Here is a 20,911-nt window from a genome sequence, read left to right as displayed (position 1 = left end):
AAGTCACAGGCGAATTTCCGCGTACCAACACTCTGCTCTTTCCAGTACCGCCCCCCTCACACCGCCGCTTGTGTACTGTGCTCGCACAGAGGCAGAGCGACGCCAGACTCTAATCAGCCGACCTAGAGAAAACCCATACAGTCGTGCACGGAATATTAAATCAACAAATAAACGAAGTCGGCGAACACGTATGAACGTGTAGCACAATGAGAATTCTGCGAGAGACCTAAGATTCCCTTAAAGTAGCAGGTGCAATTTAAGCATAACGCCCTATATCACAATGACGCTAATTAATTGCCTTTCTCAATTTTACAAATCCCTTGTCCCCTTTCTTGGCCCACAGCCTTAGTAGGGATCCCTTTGTGTTTGCAGATCTGGCTCTCCTAGACAATCCGTTTTCTCTCTACTGCAGTAACTTATGAAACTCAACGGCACAGATGTTAATGTGTGGGAAAGGTTCTAAAATTATCAATGTCTTGGCAAGTGCAATAATTTCAATACTACATAATTTCCTCCACAAATAGCTATACATGATAAATCTTCCATTAGGGATATCAAATTCAATGCCCTTTGATTCAGTTATATATTGTGCCATATAGACCCGTTACTAAGCAGTGGATCTGTAAACATGGGCCGTTGCTAAGTAACGTACACAACACACACGCACGCAACAATATAAATACGGCCTTTTCTAGTTTCTCTAGTAACTCTAATAGTCACTTTCTGGTTTTCATGACTTAGTCTTCTACCATGAAGACGGAAACAGTACAGTTCTCCGAAGCGTCGCAGTGCACGAAGTCACATTTCAGAAGGCAGAATTCTTTGAAACTAACGTCTCCTGCATAGCCAAATATCTTGGTCTACGCTGACCAGTTTTCTGTAAAGTTAACAGAGAGGATGGCTAGTGGATATGGCTCAGAAGGGCGTCGAGGAGCGGGGTGGCGTGGTGGTATATCTCTAAAGCCGGAAGATGACGGAATCTTAGGTCGACTGCTTCCTTCCAAATCCTGTATTTTTTTTACTTCCTTGGAGTGGGGTGAGACTGACTCAACTTGTAAATCGGCCACTATTTGACGTATTGTACCAGCTCCGGGTGATAGATGATGATGATTATGATTGTGGAGTAGTTGGTCGAATGAGAATTGGCAGGGGAAACCAAAGTACTCGGAGAAAACCTGCCCCAGTGCCACTTTGTCCACCACAAATCCCACCTGGGAACGAACTCGGTATGCCGCGGTGGGAAGCCGGCGAGTAACCGCCTCAGCTATGGCACGGCCCTTTCGAAATCCAGTAGCACACCATTTACCTGTCATCCTGCCACTCCACGTCATGTACTGCAGCACTGAGAGCGTCGTAATGTAGACCGCAAGATAGAAACATGAGGTGTTGCCTAGCAACATTACAGCTACTGTTGCAGCTGAGTTACGGTACGTAATTATAAATGGCAGACGTGGCGCAGGCTAAGGTGCCACATGGCACTCTCCTGAAACGACAAGCAGTAACTCAGTTACATTCGGGAGGTATCCTTTTCGAATCTCGGTCGGGACACCATGTATGCTCACTGACAATTTCCGTGGTGGTCATCAGTCCATCCCACCAAATTCCGGGATCAGCATTTAAGTAGGCCATGGTCTCTTCCTTCTATATCGTTTCCAACTCATTATTTATTTTACATCCACGTCATTGAACACTATACAATCTGAGATAGTGACAATGTCTTAAACAAATCACTTACGCACTTACTTACTTACTTACTTACTTACTTACTTAGACTTAGTAGTCTAGGGGTAACGTTCCCACCTCATGACTCAAGGTACGCGGGTTCAAACCCGGCGGAGGTCGTGGAATTTTTAAGGGCGGAAAAATTCAGGGAACAAGTCCTCCGGGAGGGATTTTAAGCCGTGGGTCCCGTGTCGTAGATTTACGGCACATAAAAGATCCTCATGTCTCTAGGAGACCTCTGAGCTAAATTAGGCAAATTTTCCCACCCAAGTAGTTTCCAATGCCTCCGGTAGATGGGGAAGTTATTGGATACCAATGCCAGTAGAGGGCCGACCTCGCTGGCAGAAAGGGGAGATAATGGGGCACCAGTATCGGTAGAGTATGGCAACAGTAGAAATTAAAGGGGGACGTACAACAGACTATTAGTCGCGGTGCATGGGGAAACCCACCCCCTCTATACTGAATAACTGGAGCTGAGCCCTTCTTGAGAAGAAGCCAATTGTGCAGCTACTCAAGAATTTCCCAGTATTTTATGGAACCCTAAGTTTCATTACCGCGTTCATAAAGCCCTCCACTTGTCTCTATCCTGAGCCGCATCAATCCAATGCATACTATCCAATCCTATCTCTAAAAGATTCATTTTATTATTGTCCACCCACCTACGCCTTGGTCTTACACTACTGGGACTCGAACCCCGACCCCTAGGTCGTCCAGCCTGTAGGCAGTCGCTATACCGGCTACCCTACACTGCTCGCAAATAAACTACTAGTAAATAAATAAACAAATAAAACTGACAAAATCGAGAAAAACTTAGTATTGTTTTGCTCTGGCCGAGATTCGACCTGATTATCTCCCGATTTATTTGTTATTTTCCTTTGGGGGTTATGAACGCTGGACAGAGAGATAGATAGCAGCATGACATTCGCCAGAGGGCTGAAGCAAACCGAGAAATGCTTTAGTTCTGATCGATTTCAGTGTAATTCCCCTGAACAGTTCGCCGAAGATCTTTCGCGTATTTAATCCAGTGGGTCGTAGTTTGTATCTCTGGAACGTATATGAATTGAAAGAGTAAAGGTTTAAATGTTGTTATATCAAAAATGTAAAAATGTACAAATATATATCAAAACTTTTTAAAATTTCAATATTAAGTAATACTTAATGAAATTTACCATGTTTAAAACAGTTATCATTTCGAGTAAAAAATCTTGAGGATTTCTCAAAAGAAAAACAGGGGATCAGACTATGCTTACGTAAGAGATAAGAGTAACAGAAATGTACGTAGTAACTTCTCTATTGTCAAAATAATATTCATAATTAACAACTAGAATTCCCACCCTCTGATATAATTTTGGTAATATAACAAGAACCAAATTACCGTCTATTTCCTTATATTGATTACATGTTGTTAAAACTCCGCCATGTTTCGGTCACACAAGTCCATCTTCAGGGTAGAGACCAACACTTCCCCTACCAAGAACCACACGAATATCACACTCCTAAAAGACGAGAGTATGTGACGGAAACACAACCAACACAGCACGCCGTGGTCAACTGAACTGCAAGAGCTACGGCCTGTGTATATGATATTGAAAATATTTTTAACCTTTTACACGAAACTTATGACTCGCATATTTTAAATTGCTTAATATACACAATATATATATTATGTATATATACATGAATTGTGGGGCACGCGATAGCGTAGTTAGTTGAGGCACTAGGCTACAAGCCGGAAGGTCGAGGGATCGAATCCCGATGACGTAGAGTTTTCAACTGACCTAATCCTTCCAGCCGCGCTATGGCCCTGGGGTCGACTCAGCCTCTAACATAAATGAGTATCAGGAATATTCTTGGGGGTAAAGGGCTGCCGGCGCATAAGGCTACACAACCTTACCGCCATCTGTGAGCCGATTGTCTAAAACGTTGGAGCCTCAACATCTCACAACCCTATGGGCCTCCACGACCTCTTAAGGGAATACCTTTACTTACTTTTTACTTTTTTACATTAATTGTAAAATTCCCCTTTAATATACCACCTGGAGTTGTTTTTGTGTGACCAAAACCACTCTGGGTTTTAGCAATAGATACTCAATGCAAAGGCCGGACACGGTAGCCGAGCAGCCTAAGGCATGCACTGTCTTCGCTCGCTCGGAAGCAGGGATTGTGGGTTCGAATCCCACTCAAGGCATGGATGTTTAGTGTTTGTGTGTGTGTGTGCGCGCGCGTGCATTTTCTGTGTTTGTGTACAAGTAGAGGCCTTGCGACGGGCTGATCACCCGCGCAAGGAGTCATACCGAAATTCTAAGATCTAATAAACCGAAGTGAAACGGAGAGTTTCATGGAGGTAGGCGAAGGCCCAAATTGGGGCTGTAGCGCCAGAAAGAATCAATACAAGGGAATAAACTAGATACATCTAGATGGTAATTTGAGTCCTGTTCTGATACAGTAGATCGAAAAAAAAATGAACTCTATCAAAGCAATTTGGGTAAGAAATATTTTAAATATGTTTAGGTGTTAGGTTAGTTGGTTCCACGAGCAGCCCGAAACTCCTTGGCCCTATTCGCGGGAGACGCAATGCACTCTCCGCCCGAGCAGTCCAAAATTTACCTGTGGCCCTCCAGTGATCTTACTGCATATAAGTGCGTCGTTTACCTGCATACTTTATTTCTGCAACGTATTGCGATATATTGAGCCCTGCAATACATGGATATCTCATGGGGTCCAAGAATAAAATTCTGATGACAAATTTAATATCGGCTCTCTGTAGCAAAACGTATTCAAATTCGCTCAATTATATCGTGCATGTTTAATGCGCGAATCATAAATGACGTGGCGATTTTTGAACTGATATATGCCGACCATTTGAAAATTGCATTTTCTCTTGAATATAACACTAATTCAAGTCATCGACAATTCACTCGTTTCAGTTTCCACGTATTTGCTATAGCCTACTTCGAGTGACACGTCTACTCGTTAAATTGCAGTAGAATGAAATCATGCATGAACAATAAATTATACTCCCTTTTAGTTACCGTACAGGCCCTTCTACCATTAATACACGGCGAAGTTTCTGTAGACAGTTCCGTGATTTAATGCAACGGAGGTACAGTAGTTTAGCGAATAGAAGAACAAAAGTAATTCTCTTTTAGTTTAAATCCGTTTATATACGGGATACAATGTGGTTATAAAGACAGATCACAAATGTTGGTTCAGCAGAATTAAACATCATTATTCTCTGCTATTCGGGTATCTGAAATATAAAAAGCTACGAATGGAACCTACTAATAACCTCACTTATTTGGACTACATTATGCTTGTATATTGCAAGCTCTTAATTTTAAACACGCTTACACTTAAGATAACAGTTAATATGACGAAGTTTGGCCGCGGCATAGCAAAGGCGGCTGGTCGCCGGCTTCCCACCGCGGCGGCCTGGGTTCGATTCCACTTCATGTCATGTGGAATTTGTGGTGGACAATGTGGCACTGGGGCAGGTTTTCTCCGAGTACTTCTGTTTCTTCTTCCAATTCTCATTCCACCAACGCATCAAGTAGACTCAGTCTCCCCCCACCCCAAGAATTAATAAAAAAAGAAACAAAGAAGTTCAGGGAAGAACAAATTACTCTGAAGGTTACTGTCTTCATGGTGAATGTCATGAGATTCTCAATATCACAACTTATGACCGCACACGGTACATGGTGAAGCTAGTAAGAACAATAGGTTAATACTGCAACGACTAGTGTACTTTCCGCCAATCACAGTGGCCGCACGGTCTTAGGGCGAGGGCACAACAGGAAATTGGCAACCGCAACGCATCCGCAATTTCCGAGAAATGTCGCCGATTTCAAGCAGGCAACTTTTCCAGATTAGCAAACGCACAGTGAGCAAACTTATCATTGATTTGTTGCTCACATCATCTTAAGTGAGTATGTTCGTCCGACGAAATGCAGATTGTATTTTTAAATTTCGTGCACTTACCTTCTGCAGTTGAAAATAATAATACTGATCCTGTCATAATATGGCGGTAGTTGAGACGGCGTGAGAAGAGAGGACGACGACCATAAGGGAAATATTGGGATGTCAATTAATTTGTTTTAATTTATTTTAATCAGGAAATATCACATTCACACGCGATACGAAATTTTGAAATAAAGTGTAGCTATTTTAGCAAGACAGAAGACACCTGATGATGGCCGTACACAGCCGAACCATGTAATGTGGAAGAAAGGTGACTATGTAATGAGTTGTATTTAAAACGGAAATATATGTGAAATAAATGATATATTAATGCAACAAGATTCTTAAATACAATATTAGGAAAAGAAAATATTGGGTGCATCCGTTCTTCTATAACAATTTAAACTGAAGCGATTATATTGTTTCGAAAGAATTTAACCTGGATCCAGACTCCTTCGTCTCGTGAGAAATTCTTTCCCAAGCCAAATATGTTTTGTCCTGCCTAGTATAGTCTGGGTGGCGTCTGTCACATGTACCAGGCTTTTGCTCAATTAAATCACTGACGTGTGTTATAGAACAGCTGATACTAGGAAACCACGCGGCAACCAAATTGTGAGAAGAATGGCATGCCCCGTTGCATGGAAGTTGAGTTTCTCAGATTTTCCGCGAGTTGCGTTGCCTTGTCCTCAATTCGCGCTGCTCCATTCAGTAACACGTGTTCAACTCAGGCCGATATCAATTCTCGGAAATTGCGGTTGCGTTGCGGTTGCCAGTTTCCTTGGTGTGCCCTCGCCCTAAGGCATGAACTGTCTTCGTCCGCTCGAACACTGGCGTAGTGGGTTCGAATCCCACTCGAGGCATGGATGTTTGTCTAGGTTTTATTTTGTGTTTGTGTCGTCCTATTCAGGCAGTGACCTTGCGACGGGCTGATCCTTCATCCAAGGAGTCCTACCGACTGTCTAAGATTAAGAAACTGAAGTGAAACGAAGCGTTTCCGGATGCCCTATGCTCCAGAGGGAGCAACAAGAATATGAATGAATGAATGAATGAATGAATGAAATAAAATGAGTGTACACTCCAACTGCCCTGAATTTGCTGTATTGACCCAGCTAACACCATTTCTATTGTGTTACCAGCTTCAGCAAAACACGTGCGTCTCTACGATACCGCTGTGAATGCATTGAGTTACAATGAAAATCTTACAGGAGTAACCAGAACGGATCTAATGTGCCCTAATATGTAAAGATAAAGTTTTCCTTGTGTTTAAACTTATTAAACACTACTCCATGAAGGCGTATGGGGAGTGGTTGAATAACTCCACATTTTCTTGACCTTGGTACCAGTTGGCGGTGAGTGGTCAGATTCACGACCCGGCCGATTTACCCCGAGGAAAAAGCCCCTGGTACCCATTGGATAGGACACTGAGTGGACCCCAGAGGCGGTATGGACGACGTGGAGAAGAGAAAATTCTTGATCCTACCAGGACTCGAACTCCGAGCCCCCGGTCGTCCAGCCCGTAGCCAGTCGCTATACCGACTACGCTATCCCGGCCCCTAATGTTCCCCAGTAAGCCATTCTTATCTGGGGGAAGACTCTACAGGTTGCATTACGTGTCTGACACACTGAACTCAGCAGACTGACGCCATCAGGCTGCAAACACGAAAATGTGAGGAGTGGGGTGGCAGCAGACATCCCAGCCTTGCGCTCTGTACTTGAAAGACGCTTGTTAGGTCTTCATTGGTTATGTAATGTAAGCGTAGATTGCGCTACATGTTTCGACCTATAATTTAGGTCATCATCAGACACCTCTCTATGATCTGCAACTCAGTCGATTAAAATTAATAGTCAGGTTATGGATCCATGTTATGCAACTGATGTCTGTTGTTCCAAGCGAATATATATATAAAAGTATATTTGTAGAGTGAGCATAGATCTACATTCTAATATTCTAATAAAATTCATTACTAATACTTACGATTTACCAACATCTCTCGTCTTCACTGAAGACATTTCCGCTCTGTTTGTTGTGTTGACGGCTATAACATAGGAAATATGAAGTTTAGGGGGTGTATGTAAGGTCTGAGGTTTTCACGGCGGTGACTATAAAGAATGCCGTCTTCTGGGATGTGGCACCGTGTAGATACTGTGTTAACCGACGTTTCAGAGGAACGTATCGCCTCCATTTTCAGGGTATAAGAAATCCGAGAGCGAGAAATCAGCATGAGCAGGTTGCCGCCACATCCCAGAAGACGGCATTCTTTTTAAGTGATGGGTTGGTTTGTGTTGAGGTACGAATTATTGACGGAAGGTTGGCATAAGCATCAGACAGGAGCCTCTTAACATTTCAACGCAGAGGGCACAAGAAGGCAGGGCAGATGACAATTAGACAAACAAGTGTAAAGAGGGAACTCGGACCGCAGAAAGCAGACACGCAGACACCCATACAGCATGGCGAAGAGAAAAAAATAAAATGCAAGTTTCCGTATTAATATACAGAAAACATATAAGAAATAGTGTAAGTTATAGTGAGAGTGTACATTCACTTAATGCCCAAGAGATATCAGTGTGCTATACAGCCCCGGTTCCTAACAGATAACCACAGAGGCCTTTCTGTAATTTCACGAACGATTAGAATAATGCTCAAAAACTGCAATTTTTATTGTTTTTGTTATTACTGTAATTATGATTAACATTAATATTGTAGTCGTGATCAATGTTATCGTTGCGTATCATCATTGATATTATTGTAATCTTCGGCTTACATTTCTTTCATAAGGAAACGGAAATATCTGTAGTCTATCACGCATCGCTCTCACGTCAGTATCTCAGAATATACAGCGTTCAATGGTGGCGTGATTGATGAAAAATGAGTTGGGAAAGATTGTGGTCGAATCACGGAACTACCCCGGAATTCACCTGGTAGGACCGAGTGAATTCATGAACATCTCAGTCACGATAACCGTTGTCTCAGACGAGATCCGAAACCAGCACTTCCAGAATATATACCTCTAGCGTTACCGCTATCATAACCTGCTCTAAATAAGGCACCAAGGTAGGCGTCCGAGCTCACCATGGTGTCTGTGCGTATCCCAGTTCCAAGTTCTAGGCTCGATTACCGATGGTCACAAAACCTGGCATGGATGTGATGCCTCTGGAGGTCTCCTCAGCTTCGCTCTCTCCTGTACTTGGTAACAACAAGAGTAGCGACACTACGGCAACGCCATGTAATACATAGTCGTCGAATGACATGATATTTGATTCTGGCGGGGGAGGGGGAAAGGCAAGATTAATCGAGATTGTAAAAACTCTGTATTTAGCTTTCTATCTGGTTAAAGAAAAAGGACGTAAAGTATCCCTGTAACAGGCCGTGAAGGCCCATACGGTTGTGAGACGTCGAGGTTCCCACATTTTTCTAGATAATCGGCTCACATATGGCGGTGAAGTTGTCAGCCTTAAGCGCCGGCCGCCCTTTATCGGCTCAGGAAGATTCCTGGTGGTAATTTCTGTTAGAGGCTGAGTCGACCCCAGGGCCATAGTGCGGCTGGAAGGATTACGTCAATTGAAAAGTCAAATGGTCTCATCGGGACTCGAACCCACGACATTCCGTCTTGTAGCATAGTGCCCTTCTATCTGATTGCCGAAACTAACTAATCTGTGCAGACAGGAATATGAAACTTAGCTTGAGGGTAGATAATAAACATACCACACATGCAAGTACTGTATCAAAATCTGTTTATAATTTAAAAAACTACAAACATGATTACGGAGCGAACCTTCGTGGAAATGCCTGATAAATTTAAGGTAGAAAAATTTGTAATGAAGTAAGAAGTTTTTCCATGACATAAAATAAGTAATAATGAAACTAACGTCTACTTTGTTTAAAATCACAAGCTATAAACATCCGACTCGATTATTTTTAATCTTTCTGAGTACAAGTAGAGCATGATGCGAGATTACAGATTTACGCTAATTCTGACGTTAACGGTACAAGGTGGGTAGAGCTGTACGTCTCCAGCAGGAGAGTATGTCTTGTGAGTTCTAAGAACACCTTCCTTCATTTTTACATTCACTTGTCAACAACATATTCCGGAAATTCTTTTACTGTGTCATGTTTCCTTTGTTTACGGGATTTAAAAATCTCACGGAACTTCACACTTCCAGTAAAATATTTTTTTTTGTGACAACTTATAATTTATGAGGATATCGCATCAAAGAAAGTGTTTCTGATCTTAATGACTGAGATCCTTAGTATCTATTCCAATCTCTATACATGCGTATTTTTATCTTCTCGTGCCAAATTTAAACATGTATTACTTTGAGATTTTTAAATGTTGCTGCTTAATTGTAGTGTCATGCGAATCAGCCTTGTCTCCTTGATTTTGTTATTCCTTAATTTAAGAACCATTTCTGCATATCTGGCCTGCTGTTCTCGTATATTTTCTACGTAATCACTGCTATACCTCATTACAGTTAATACCCTAATTATTCTTTCCCATATAATAATGTGGCATGTCGCCTATGGTCGGAATATTTGGAATCAGAACGCATCCATTGCTATACAACGGCTAGCAATTCCTTCCGGGGCAACGATTTCCTAGGCTTCGCTGCCTAGAAATTGCTAGCCGTTGTAAAGCAATGGATGCGTTCTGATTCAAAATATTCTGGCCATAGGCGACACGCCACAATATTTTTCTGGCATTGGAGGTGTCATTCCACTGCGTTTTCTTCGCCATATTATTACGTCCAACACACTACGCCTGTAGAAGGAAGATCCATGGATTGACGGCCTTCAAGTCTCCCTCGTGTACTTCCATACATCCCTCGTGCACTCGTCTAGCCATTCAGTTCAGAAAAATAGTGGTAGTGATATTCATCTGATAACGGTGTAGTAACCTTCGCTAGCGATAAGCGTTGTTATTTAACGTATGCTATAGTCCACTCGCGGAGACGAGACAGTTAGCGTAAACATAGCAAGCCCCGCGTCGCCACAGCTGACAGCAAGGAGTGGACAAAGCGAGCAGTTACTTCAGTGTACTCACTGCATTCGGACGCACGTTAGACTGAAGAGTGAACTTTGGACGCCCCTGCAACGGGACACGCATCACGTGATCGCTGCATGATTTCATTCAAAGAGCGAAGGAGATACCGCGTGCATTTGTTTACGAGGACTCTCTCGTCTCCGCGAATGGACTGTAGAGGGGTTTGGGTGGGGGATTTCAACAGCCAACAGTAGCGAGGAAGCTTCGAGCGTAGTCATTCCCACTACTCAAGGGATTTACTTTCGTGGCTTAGAGTAGTACAACCGTAGCTGTTACTACTGTCATTTTATTGTTGTTCTGACGGCATGGTCAGTAGGATGCTGCTCATTCTTGCTGTACGTTTGTATCAGGAGCGTGTCGACGCAAAGTCGCACGAAGCGTAGCAGTACGGTTGTTTTGTTTTCGCCATTTTCTCTATAATTGCAGATTAGAGCGCCTCTTCGAAGCGCCACCACATCAAGCGGTTACGATTCCTACCGCAGTCCGCACCGGCGGTGCTACATGCTGCATACACTCCGGAGAGCTGCAGCCATAAACGAGAACCTTCGGACCCACCACGCTCCGCCACATGCAGCCACAATTCATTTCATCAACCAGCAGCAGAGCCATCACCACAAAGAACAAGGCACTCCAGATTCACTGCTGCAGGAGCAGACGCGACAGTGCTGCCACCATCATTACCGCTACAGTCACCACCAGCCAACCACTGTGTCCTCCGGCAGGGCGACCAGTTCCACACGTGCTACGGCGCTTGCAGACAGCAATCGCTATCTCTGAGCTCCCACATGGGATGTAATCAGATATTCTCTAAGCAAGAAATTAAGAGACGGAACCAAGGACTGTCCACAGTTTAATAAGACTTTCCAAAACAATTTCCCTGAGGTTCGTGCAGAAAATTCGAAATGTCCACAATACCATAGAAGTCGCCGAGACACGGGAACAACTAATTTCTATAACATGAACGTGAATTCAATATAAATTTACGAACATGGTTCTTGAATGCAGTGTGATAATTCCACACATCCACCTCTCGCGTAAGAAACCTGTCAGCAGACGGGCTACTAGAAAATCTGCGAATACGCTAACAATCAATTTCTAGATAATTTTATTCTTTTAAAAAAGGTAAAGCTATCCTTGTAGCAGGCCGTGAAGGCCCATAGGGTTGTAAGACGTCGAGGTTCCCACATTTTCTACACAATCGGCTCAAAGATGGCGGTAAGATTGTCAGCCTTACGCGCCCCCAGGAAGATCCCTAATACTCATTTCTGTTAGAGACTGAGTCGACCCCAGAGCCATAGTGCGGCGGAACGATTAGGTCATCACCCACGACCTTCAGACTTGTAGCATAGTGTCTCAACCAACTACGCTCCCACGTTCCCCAATGTATTTTTTTTATTCTTTATTTATTCCTGTTGCTTGGCATTGCTGTCCAACTATACGTGCATATAGTGATATAAGTGGGCGATTAATGTATAGGTCTGGTGCATTGGATGAATCGACAAAGAAGCTATCGTGACGTGTATAAAAGTACTTTCCTACCCCTTCCGTCCATCTCACCCCTCCCCCGCCCTCGAATGTTCAAGTGAGATGCATTACCACTACTTAAACCAATTTGGTAACATTACTAAATTATCAGAATGTAATTTAAAATTAAATTCTAAAGTTAGAAAATATACCTCGTGTTAAGATGTCTTTCGTAAATTAAATATACTAATTCTGGCAGCTTCCAATTTACTTTGAATTGCACAAATAAAATATTTCTTCCATACCTGATTAATTTGTATCTTAATTTCAGCAACTTCGTTGTCTTTATCACCATCATCGTCATTCTCGCGATACACAGCGCCGATTGGCTTCTGATCTGTATGTGATTGCGCCTTTATTTAATTTAGTGTCACAAAATAATACTGTAACGTGTTTTCACTATCAATGAAAAGTTTAAAAACAAAAAATTACATCTGTATAAGTAGTACTGCCTTTATGAGCGTGACACAATGAAATCTGGTATAAGTTCATCGACGTTTCGGAGGAAAGTCGGCGTCACATACCAGAAGATAGCATTCTTCATAGTCACTGCTCTGAAAGACTCAGATCCACCAATGACACAGGAAAAGTATCTCTATTACGCCGGGCATAACCGAGCTTTTAAATTTTGTTAAGAGTCTGACATTGTAGAATTCGATCTATATACGTATATCGATTCACTTCAATAACACCATGAGTTGAAAATAAACGTTTTTTTCCAAACGCGTCATTTGCTACTTCTCGTGCCTCACTGGCATTGATGCTTTTTTTTTAATTCGCTTAGTGAGGGGTGGAGTCCAGCTGGGTCCACTCGGCAAAGGCGGCCACTGATTGGCCTAGTGTACTTGACCATGGTGATTATGATGATGGAGAATTTGATGGAATGAAAATTGGCAAGGGGGACCGAAGTACTCGAAGAAAACCCGCCCCAGCGCCACTTTGTCCACCACAAATCCCTATTGACCAGACCCGGGATCGAACCCGGGCCGCCGCGTTGGGAAACCAGCGACTAACCTCTTGAGCTATGGCGCGACCATGGCATTGATGCTAACTAAATGCATAGGCCTTTGCTTTGATTTCTTCGATACAGAATAAGAATTTGCTCTCTGTCAGACGACTGCATTTATACAAACAGCAGACAGACGCCATGCGTAAACAAAACGCGCCTTCTCTGCCATTCCTAAGGTGCCTTTTCCACTTCTTCAAAAACAGGACTCATATGAATCACAGTGTGCGCACCTGTTTCAGAGGTTCCTAGCTTTCTACAGTAGCAATATGTGGATGCGAACTCCGTGAATATATATAATTTATGAAATTAGTAGCGACATATTTACGGTAACAGTGTGAATTTCAGTTATTCGATACGCTGTCACTACAGTCCAACACATTTTCTTTCACAGATATCAACTTCAAAGTTACAGTGTTCTCAGGAGGATTTAACTAAATCTCTGGTAACACAAGCTGAGAGTTCAACACAGCCACTGGATACATATCAGAGCCATTTTAATCAAGTTCACATAATCTCCTGTCCTTAGATCCATTTTATTATTATCCTCCCCTCTTATCGGTCCTTGATGTCAACGTTCTTTAATTGGGTTTAATTGTGCAGCTACTCAAGAACTTCCCAGCATTTTATGGACTTGTGTCCACAAGAGCCCTCCACTGGTCCCTATCCTGAGCCAGATCAATCCAATCCATACCATCCCATCCTATCTCTCTAAGCTCCATTTCAATATTGTCCAGCCACCTAGGTCTTGGTCTTCCCAGTGGTCTCTTTCCTTTCGTCTTTTCCACCAATATCCTATATGCATTCATTCTCGTCCTCCATACGTGCTACATATCCAGCCCATCTCATCGTCCTTGACTTGATCATTCTAATTATACTTGGAGAAGCGTACAAGTTATGAAGCTCCTCATTATGCAGTCGTATAAAAATAATAGAAGACTATGAGGTATGGGCTATTGCTCTTAATACTGAGTGACCATAAGGTAAAATACAAGTTGATACATTACGTAATTTATTTTGCGACGCTGTCCATGCGTGGACTACATGACGTCGAATGACTGGAAAGGATTTGGAAGGAAGCTGTTGTTTCCTAATAGGGAGACTTTTCCAGAATTTGTTTGGAGGGACTGAGATACAATTCGAAAATCTCAGTCAGAAAAGCCCATGTCCCGAAGATTTGAGCAGAGCAGCTCCCAAATACAAGCCCAGCCCATTACAGCCACACCAGCCCTCTCGGTGATGAAGATGCTGTTCACATACGCACTTTCGATTCAAAGGTGTAAACATCTCAACACTCCTGAGAAATGGCACGTTTACAAAGTAAGAATATAACTTGAACTACAACAATAACGTACTGACAGAACCATGACAGATGGAAAGCAACTTTCTGCCTATTGGCCTGCACCGAATAAAGCAACAGTACACAGGTTCCGTGTCTTCTTGCAACAAGCCATGTCTCAACAAAGTTACTTAAATATAAAACAAAAATTTAAGAAATAGAAACAATGCAATTAAGCCTATAGGTCAGTTTGTGCCTTGATTCGACTAATAAATATTGTTGTATCCCGAAGGATAGTGATGGGAAGTACTTGTAGACCGAGCGGAAGTCTTGTGGACTGGGATCGTTGGAGCACTTAAGAATTGAAATTCAAGTCTTCGGAAGTCGGTTTTCAGGTTAATAGAATGATGTATTGAATCAAATGCTTATACAAAGTTACATTAGGAATAGTAATTATAGTTAATTGATAAATGAACAAAAGGATGTGAGTGCACTATGCACCAACGCGGTAGGATTCGGCAGGTAGTGAGAGGTAGCCTCCAGGGAGGTGCTGAGTGTGCTACTCGATGCTGTCGCACTGAAGTTCAGTAGTAACACACAAAATGCGTGAAGATAGTGATTAAACTGGCGAGGAGTCCGACCGAAGTGAACAAGTCAAAAGCTTAGCGTGGTGTCCGCCGTGGCTGGCAAAGCCTGAGTTTTTAAAGGGATTCGAACCCCGAACTTGGTGCTTGGACACCCAGAGACACGCCTATTGAGGGCGTAGTCAGATTCAGGATCGACATTTGATTCGTCGTCCTTAAAGAAGAGTTTGACCATTCAGACGTATGGAGCACTGGATGGTCATAGGAATTCCAAATGAGGATTCCAATTAAAATGATTTTTGAAATCACGAGGGGAGAACACCTGCAGGAAGTGCCCATAAGCACGTCTCTCCCCAAAAGGGTGAACCTCTTATTTTGTATTCACTCAGAATTTCGGGGTCTAGACTACCCCATACAGGAAACGGACAACTTAGAATAAACAAGTAGGGTAGCTCGTGGTGCAGGGTACACTATCACATGTCGTAAAATTATGCGGGGGTTGAATACATATTACAATATATTGATAATTGGTTGCGGATTAGATGAATCGATTTATTGGATATTCATCAAACGGGTGCTACAATTAGTTGGAACACAGTCTTACTGTAACAGTAACACTTCGTAACTACGAACAATGATAACATTCTAAAGGTTACTGTAACTAAGCCATATAAAATAAAGACTTCACTTCTGACTTATGTCGTATTCTGTCTGTCAGTTCTCTCCCTGAGGTAGGTTCTGGTCGAAACCGTATGGAGATCGCCTCCTTCATCAGCAGAGTTATAGCCTTCACCGCTGCTACTGTGCTTTGGAGGTTCGTTATCATGTTAAAGTTACACTGCGCTTATCAAAACCCTAGTAACCGAAGTTCTATAGTTCACTGTGTTACGTAGGAAATGTTAATGCGGCCGTTGCCTAGCTATACATGTTACAATATGCATTTCTTATTCGTGGTTCATTTAACGGCGCCGACAATAAATCAGACTGTACAGCGTCGAAAGACTGGACGCTAATGAAGAGTGCTATCCAGACACTGGTCTGGAGGAACTGAGGAAATCCACTACGAGCCTCAGCCGGGATACTTGGTATCTCAGCCGAGTTTCGAACGGGCACCTGCCTAATAGAGTTAAGAAGCTTTACCGAACTACCCAACTTGCTCAGTAATAACGTAGTATCGGTTTGAAAAACGAAATATATGTTATAGACTTTCAGTCAACGGAAAAAAAGCCATAAAATCTGGTCTACTAACGACCAAGATGCAGTCACAGAAACAATTACAAACAATATAACTCTAATTATTAGAGCATATTATGACTACCTATTCATTTAACGTATATATTCTTGAGTATTAATGAATTAAAGAATTTTAAAATGTCTGTTTATAGAATATATTAAGAACACACCAGGCCTTCCAACTATACGGGTAAAAATAAAATTGTAAATAAAATTATCCTAATTATGTAATTATATACACGTAACACAGGAATAATTTAATATGAGATGTTCCTGTGAGGCTTCGTGACTGAACTAGTATCGACTCTAATTTTATGGAAGATTGAACGAATGTATTCTACTAATTCCATCACAAATGTTTTACTTTGTTACTCTTGTTCAAATTATGGAACACAGCTACACTATAACTCTTCCACAAACAGTATGTGTTAGATGAAAAGTGAATCTATTCGAGGGTCGTTATATGAGCTACGGTAAGCCCATCCAAAATCAGTTCCTGCTGGTGACAGCCACCCCACCGCTCATGAAGCCCCTGTATCTGCATCTGATTTGATTAGCAGTCCGAGAATTCGNTTTCTCGTCGCTCCTTTGTTCTAAATAGGCAACGAGTTACAACAACGCGCCATCTAGCGAAAATCCCAGAACAATGATGCAAGTTCTTCAGCCTCTATGAACTGCGTTACTCCTTCCTGCCATGTAAAAATCACGCTACCAAGTTTCTCCAACTCCCTCCCACTCGGGCTTTCAATATCTATGATGGATGACGGATTCACTAGCAAAAAAAGGAGGTGGTGTGTCTTGTTATGTACAGGGGAGAGTAATCCAAAATTAATGATGCTGCTGTATTAGCAATTAGTTTACAGTAAACAAAAGTGTCCCCCATGACGCAACATCCTTCTATCCTTGCTAAAATTCCGTATATAGATTATTTATTTGAATTATTGATTCTTAGTTTGAAGCGCAGTTTCAGCTGCAGAAGTTAATGACGTCAGAGATGACGACTGAAAGATAAGTCGAGATATTTTGGTTGGTACAGCGATAGGATATCTGAGGGCTCTTATTCGATTCCTGGCAAGGTCAAGGTCTTCTCCACAGTGCCAAAATGACTCTGGGGACCACCCAGCATCTCCAACAGGAATCGAGGGCCGCTTCCAATGAATAGGGCGGCCGGGGCGTGAAACTGGCCACCCAACTTCATCTAGTGCCAAGGTCAATAAAGACGGAGCTACGCCTCCACTCCCCCTTATGTCTTAATGTCATTGTGTTTAATTAATCAAGCACAGAGACTGCACCTTTATGATGGGAAGATATTACGAAATGTGTGTAGTTAAGTTTTAGGTAAGGAAGCGAACGTGATCTATTTGAAGGTACTTCCTCAGTGTTCGTCTGGAGAGACTCAGAACTTTCGGGACACCCAGCAACCCGACAGACTTCGAAATCAGTGCATTCCCAGGAGAATTATGTAACATTGCGGCTGCATCACAGAACTGAGCATTATTTCTTGATTTCGGCACTGATGTCCTCATGGTAGATGCACTGACAACTACAGCCAGTCTGCAGATAATTCCCGCCTCCTCTTTCTTCAGTCTTTACAGGTTAAGAAACATACGAATAGGGTGTATTATAAACGCTCTTAAATTGATTTAGATGTCAGGTATGCTTCATATTAATAATATAGTAATAGTAAACGTTATCATTCGCCGATACGATGGCAGATGGCTTGCTAAATGAATGGGTCATTGAGTTGTGAGGAGAAATAGTTGAAGGTGATGATGAAACTGCTGATTGCGGTGATAGAGAAAGGGGCTGAATTGGTTGAAAATCATAAATACTCAGTTTTGAACATATGAGCATTAAAGTTAACAGCAAAATTTCACCAGAGGTATTTGGTGGACCTCCTGGCTATGCCTTTATTGAAAAAGAAATCCAACTTTTATTGCTTTGCAGCCTCTGACTTTTTATGCAACGGTAGATGGGCACAAGAGGTTCTGCAGCTGCACCAAATTTCCTCTTCACCCTTTGCATTCCTCCTCTGACAAGAACACAGTGGTACTGTCACGTGTGTGTGGAGTGTGACTATATACGGATTCTGGATTGATGATCGGGCTTATCGGACTCTTTGATACAGAGCGTGTCTACATTTTTACAGGTCACTATTACACCCACACAGACTAGTGTCCACAGTCATGTCTTCACTAGCCGTTGTTCGGTAGCGGTTTGAAACGACGGACGTACTCGTTCCACTTGGGTCCCGAACTAACGCCGGCCTCAGCTACTAGCTTCTCACAGCAACAGCGCACAACGACTGAACTTCAGCAGTTCTCTATAGAACTCACTGACTGACTCAGTCATTCACCAACCAATTCAACTCAACTCGATTGACTGCCCCGTTTATAGAATCTCTGCACGGACCGCACAGAAAACACCGCTACTCAGTTGCAGTTTACGAGTCCTCGCCTAGCAATGGCAGTTGTCTAATTCTTTCTTTCGCGGTCTTTACCTAGCAACGGGTCTAAATGCCACAGTATATTCCCTTTCTCCCCGCCTCATCCGATAGGCTGACAAGCAATTCGATCCGAAGCTAGAGCCAGTAATTGAAATCGGTCCACATAGTTGGTCTCATTGAAATGAAGTCACATTTTTCGAATTCACTTATAACGAGAAACCAGACGGTACAATGGTATACATAAATTATCTATGTGTTACTATCTTTTGTAAGAGACATTTTGAGACCCTCATGAGCAAGTAGTGAGGTACAGCAGTTCTAACAAGGGGTTGAATATGCACACGGCGGCAGACGTGCCCAAGGTTCAGTATATTGCTTACTCTAAATCCGTGTGAATTGTGATATGTTTATACGAGTTGCTGACGGCCATGTAGATTCTGCGCAGAACAACTTGTGTATGTCTGAGGAACTTGAAGTTTATATATTTTGAAGTATTTATGATTTCAAGATATCGTTCCTTCCTTTGGACAAGGACCAGCGGCACCTTGGTTGTGCAACACAGTGGATCCTGCGACCAGTGATTCATAGTGACACTAACATGAACAATAGAAAACGGAGGTCATATGGCCTACAACGCAACAATGTATAAGATATTCCGCGTAACTAACAATAGAAATGAAGGCCGTCTTTATGTTCCTCTACTAAAGCAACAACAACTTTCAATTTTCATTTCGTGCATCCTGTTGTGTTATAATACTCAATTTTTTTATTAAAACCGTCACAACACAACTATATCAAGGTCAGTGCCTAGTTTTAACTTTTAATTTATTTTAACTAATCATAACTTATTACTTTTGATATACAGCGCTTCTTTTGGCTGTATTAACAATTTACTGTCAATTTATAATTATGATAGAAAAGAACAAATGTTCGAAGTATTTTTAAGATTCGAGGTTCTCACTGAGGCAGGGATATAACGAAATGTAGTTCGCTGAAAGTCAACGGACGTTTCGGTGGCCATCTGCTTTCACTCTGGTTTCTTGCTCGGCTTACTCTTAGACCTTGAAGATGGAGGTAATGTTCCTCCGAAGTGTCTGTTGTCTTTCAACGGACTATACGGCGTTATACCCCAGAAGATAGTACTCATCATGCAAAATATTTTTATAGTATTGGCTGTGGCTTCTGATGAAGGCCAGTAATGGCCGAAACATGTAAAAGTAAACTTTTAATTTCTCCTGTTAAATTTGTTCCACTTGATGGACCTTGTTACTTATTCATGTAATAATTTCTGTATAGCGTTCCACATTGTTTTTCGTTTTCAATTATTACAGGCATAAATTTAATTGTTCAAATTTATCGCCATGCAGATGGCACGTCGGGGGGAAAGAACTATTTCTCAACAAGTCGAAAATTCTTAAATTCGCTCAACAGTTTTTGTTTAGGTCCCGAATACCGTATTTTAACGACGATCAGTTGAGCAGTTTGGAACATGAAAGAGACAGACACCATCCTCACTTTATGTGTTCATTTAAGACTACATGTAAAACGGCAGCGTTTCCCTCCGAAAGAATATGGTTTTACTTAAAAATGTAAACCAGTTCAAGACAAGACTAGGCATCCTTGAAGCTTCTATTCAGATGCAACATCAGTCAGTCCCCTTACAAACTGCTCACGCTTTTCTGCTCAGCTTCGAGAGGCCCATCGCCGTATGTAGGGTGCACAAACACGGAAAGTAATGCTTGCAAATGTTAGAGGTTATTTCCTACACATTATCTCTTCAATGGTGGATCTGAGTCTATAAACAGATTCGCAAACCATCCACGAACATCGTCGAGTTCATCAGTTTCAAGACCGATTTCGTTAAAATGTGGTATGCTGGGCAATTTTATCACGCTGCTTTGACTTTGGTATTGTCTTGAACATTCTAGGGGTCAAATTACTTAATGGACAAATAAACTTCTGCTTTTATCTTAGAGTTCTTGACAAATTGTGAAAAATCTTATAGCCTATACAGTGCATGTACATAACAGATACACGAGTATTGGGGCGTATGTGCTCCATTCACTTCATATTAAGGGTTACTTATTCATGGAACTGAGCCCTTCTTCAGGAGCCGCAAAT

The 20,911-nt window shown here is 42.2% G+C and overlaps 1 protein-coding gene across 3 annotated transcripts in view; it reads left to right on the top strand.

Annotated features, from left to right (window-relative positions):
• The window catches only part of LOC111873000 (QRFP-like peptide receptor), a 301,696-nt gene extending 289,802 nt beyond the window's left edge, over positions 1-11,894 (top strand). For 2 of the 3 annotated variants that reach the window (XM_033754917.1, XM_033754916.1), the window contains exon 5: positions 11,150-11,894. In XM_033754917.1, the coding sequence (XP_033610808.1) occupies positions 11,150-11,572 (423 nt within the window). In that variant the 3' untranslated portion in view covers positions 11,573-11,894. Of the gene's footprint in view, positions 1-11,144 lie in introns of all 3 variants that reach the window. The other variant, XM_023867354.2, reaches the window with a different exon arrangement.
• The last annotated feature ends 9,017 nt before the right edge of the window (positions 11,895-20,911 follow it).

The sequence above is a fragment of the Cryptotermes secundus genome, unplaced genomic scaffold, assembly GCF_002891405.2.
Source record: "Cryptotermes secundus unplaced genomic scaffold, Csec_1.0 scaffold1678, whole genome shotgun sequence".
Classification (NCBI taxonomy): domain Eukaryota; kingdom Metazoa; phylum Arthropoda; class Insecta; order Blattodea; family Kalotermitidae; genus Cryptotermes; species Cryptotermes secundus.
The sequence above is the reverse complement of the archived record's forward strand: the minus strand, read 5'-3'. Positions and strand labels throughout refer to the sequence as shown.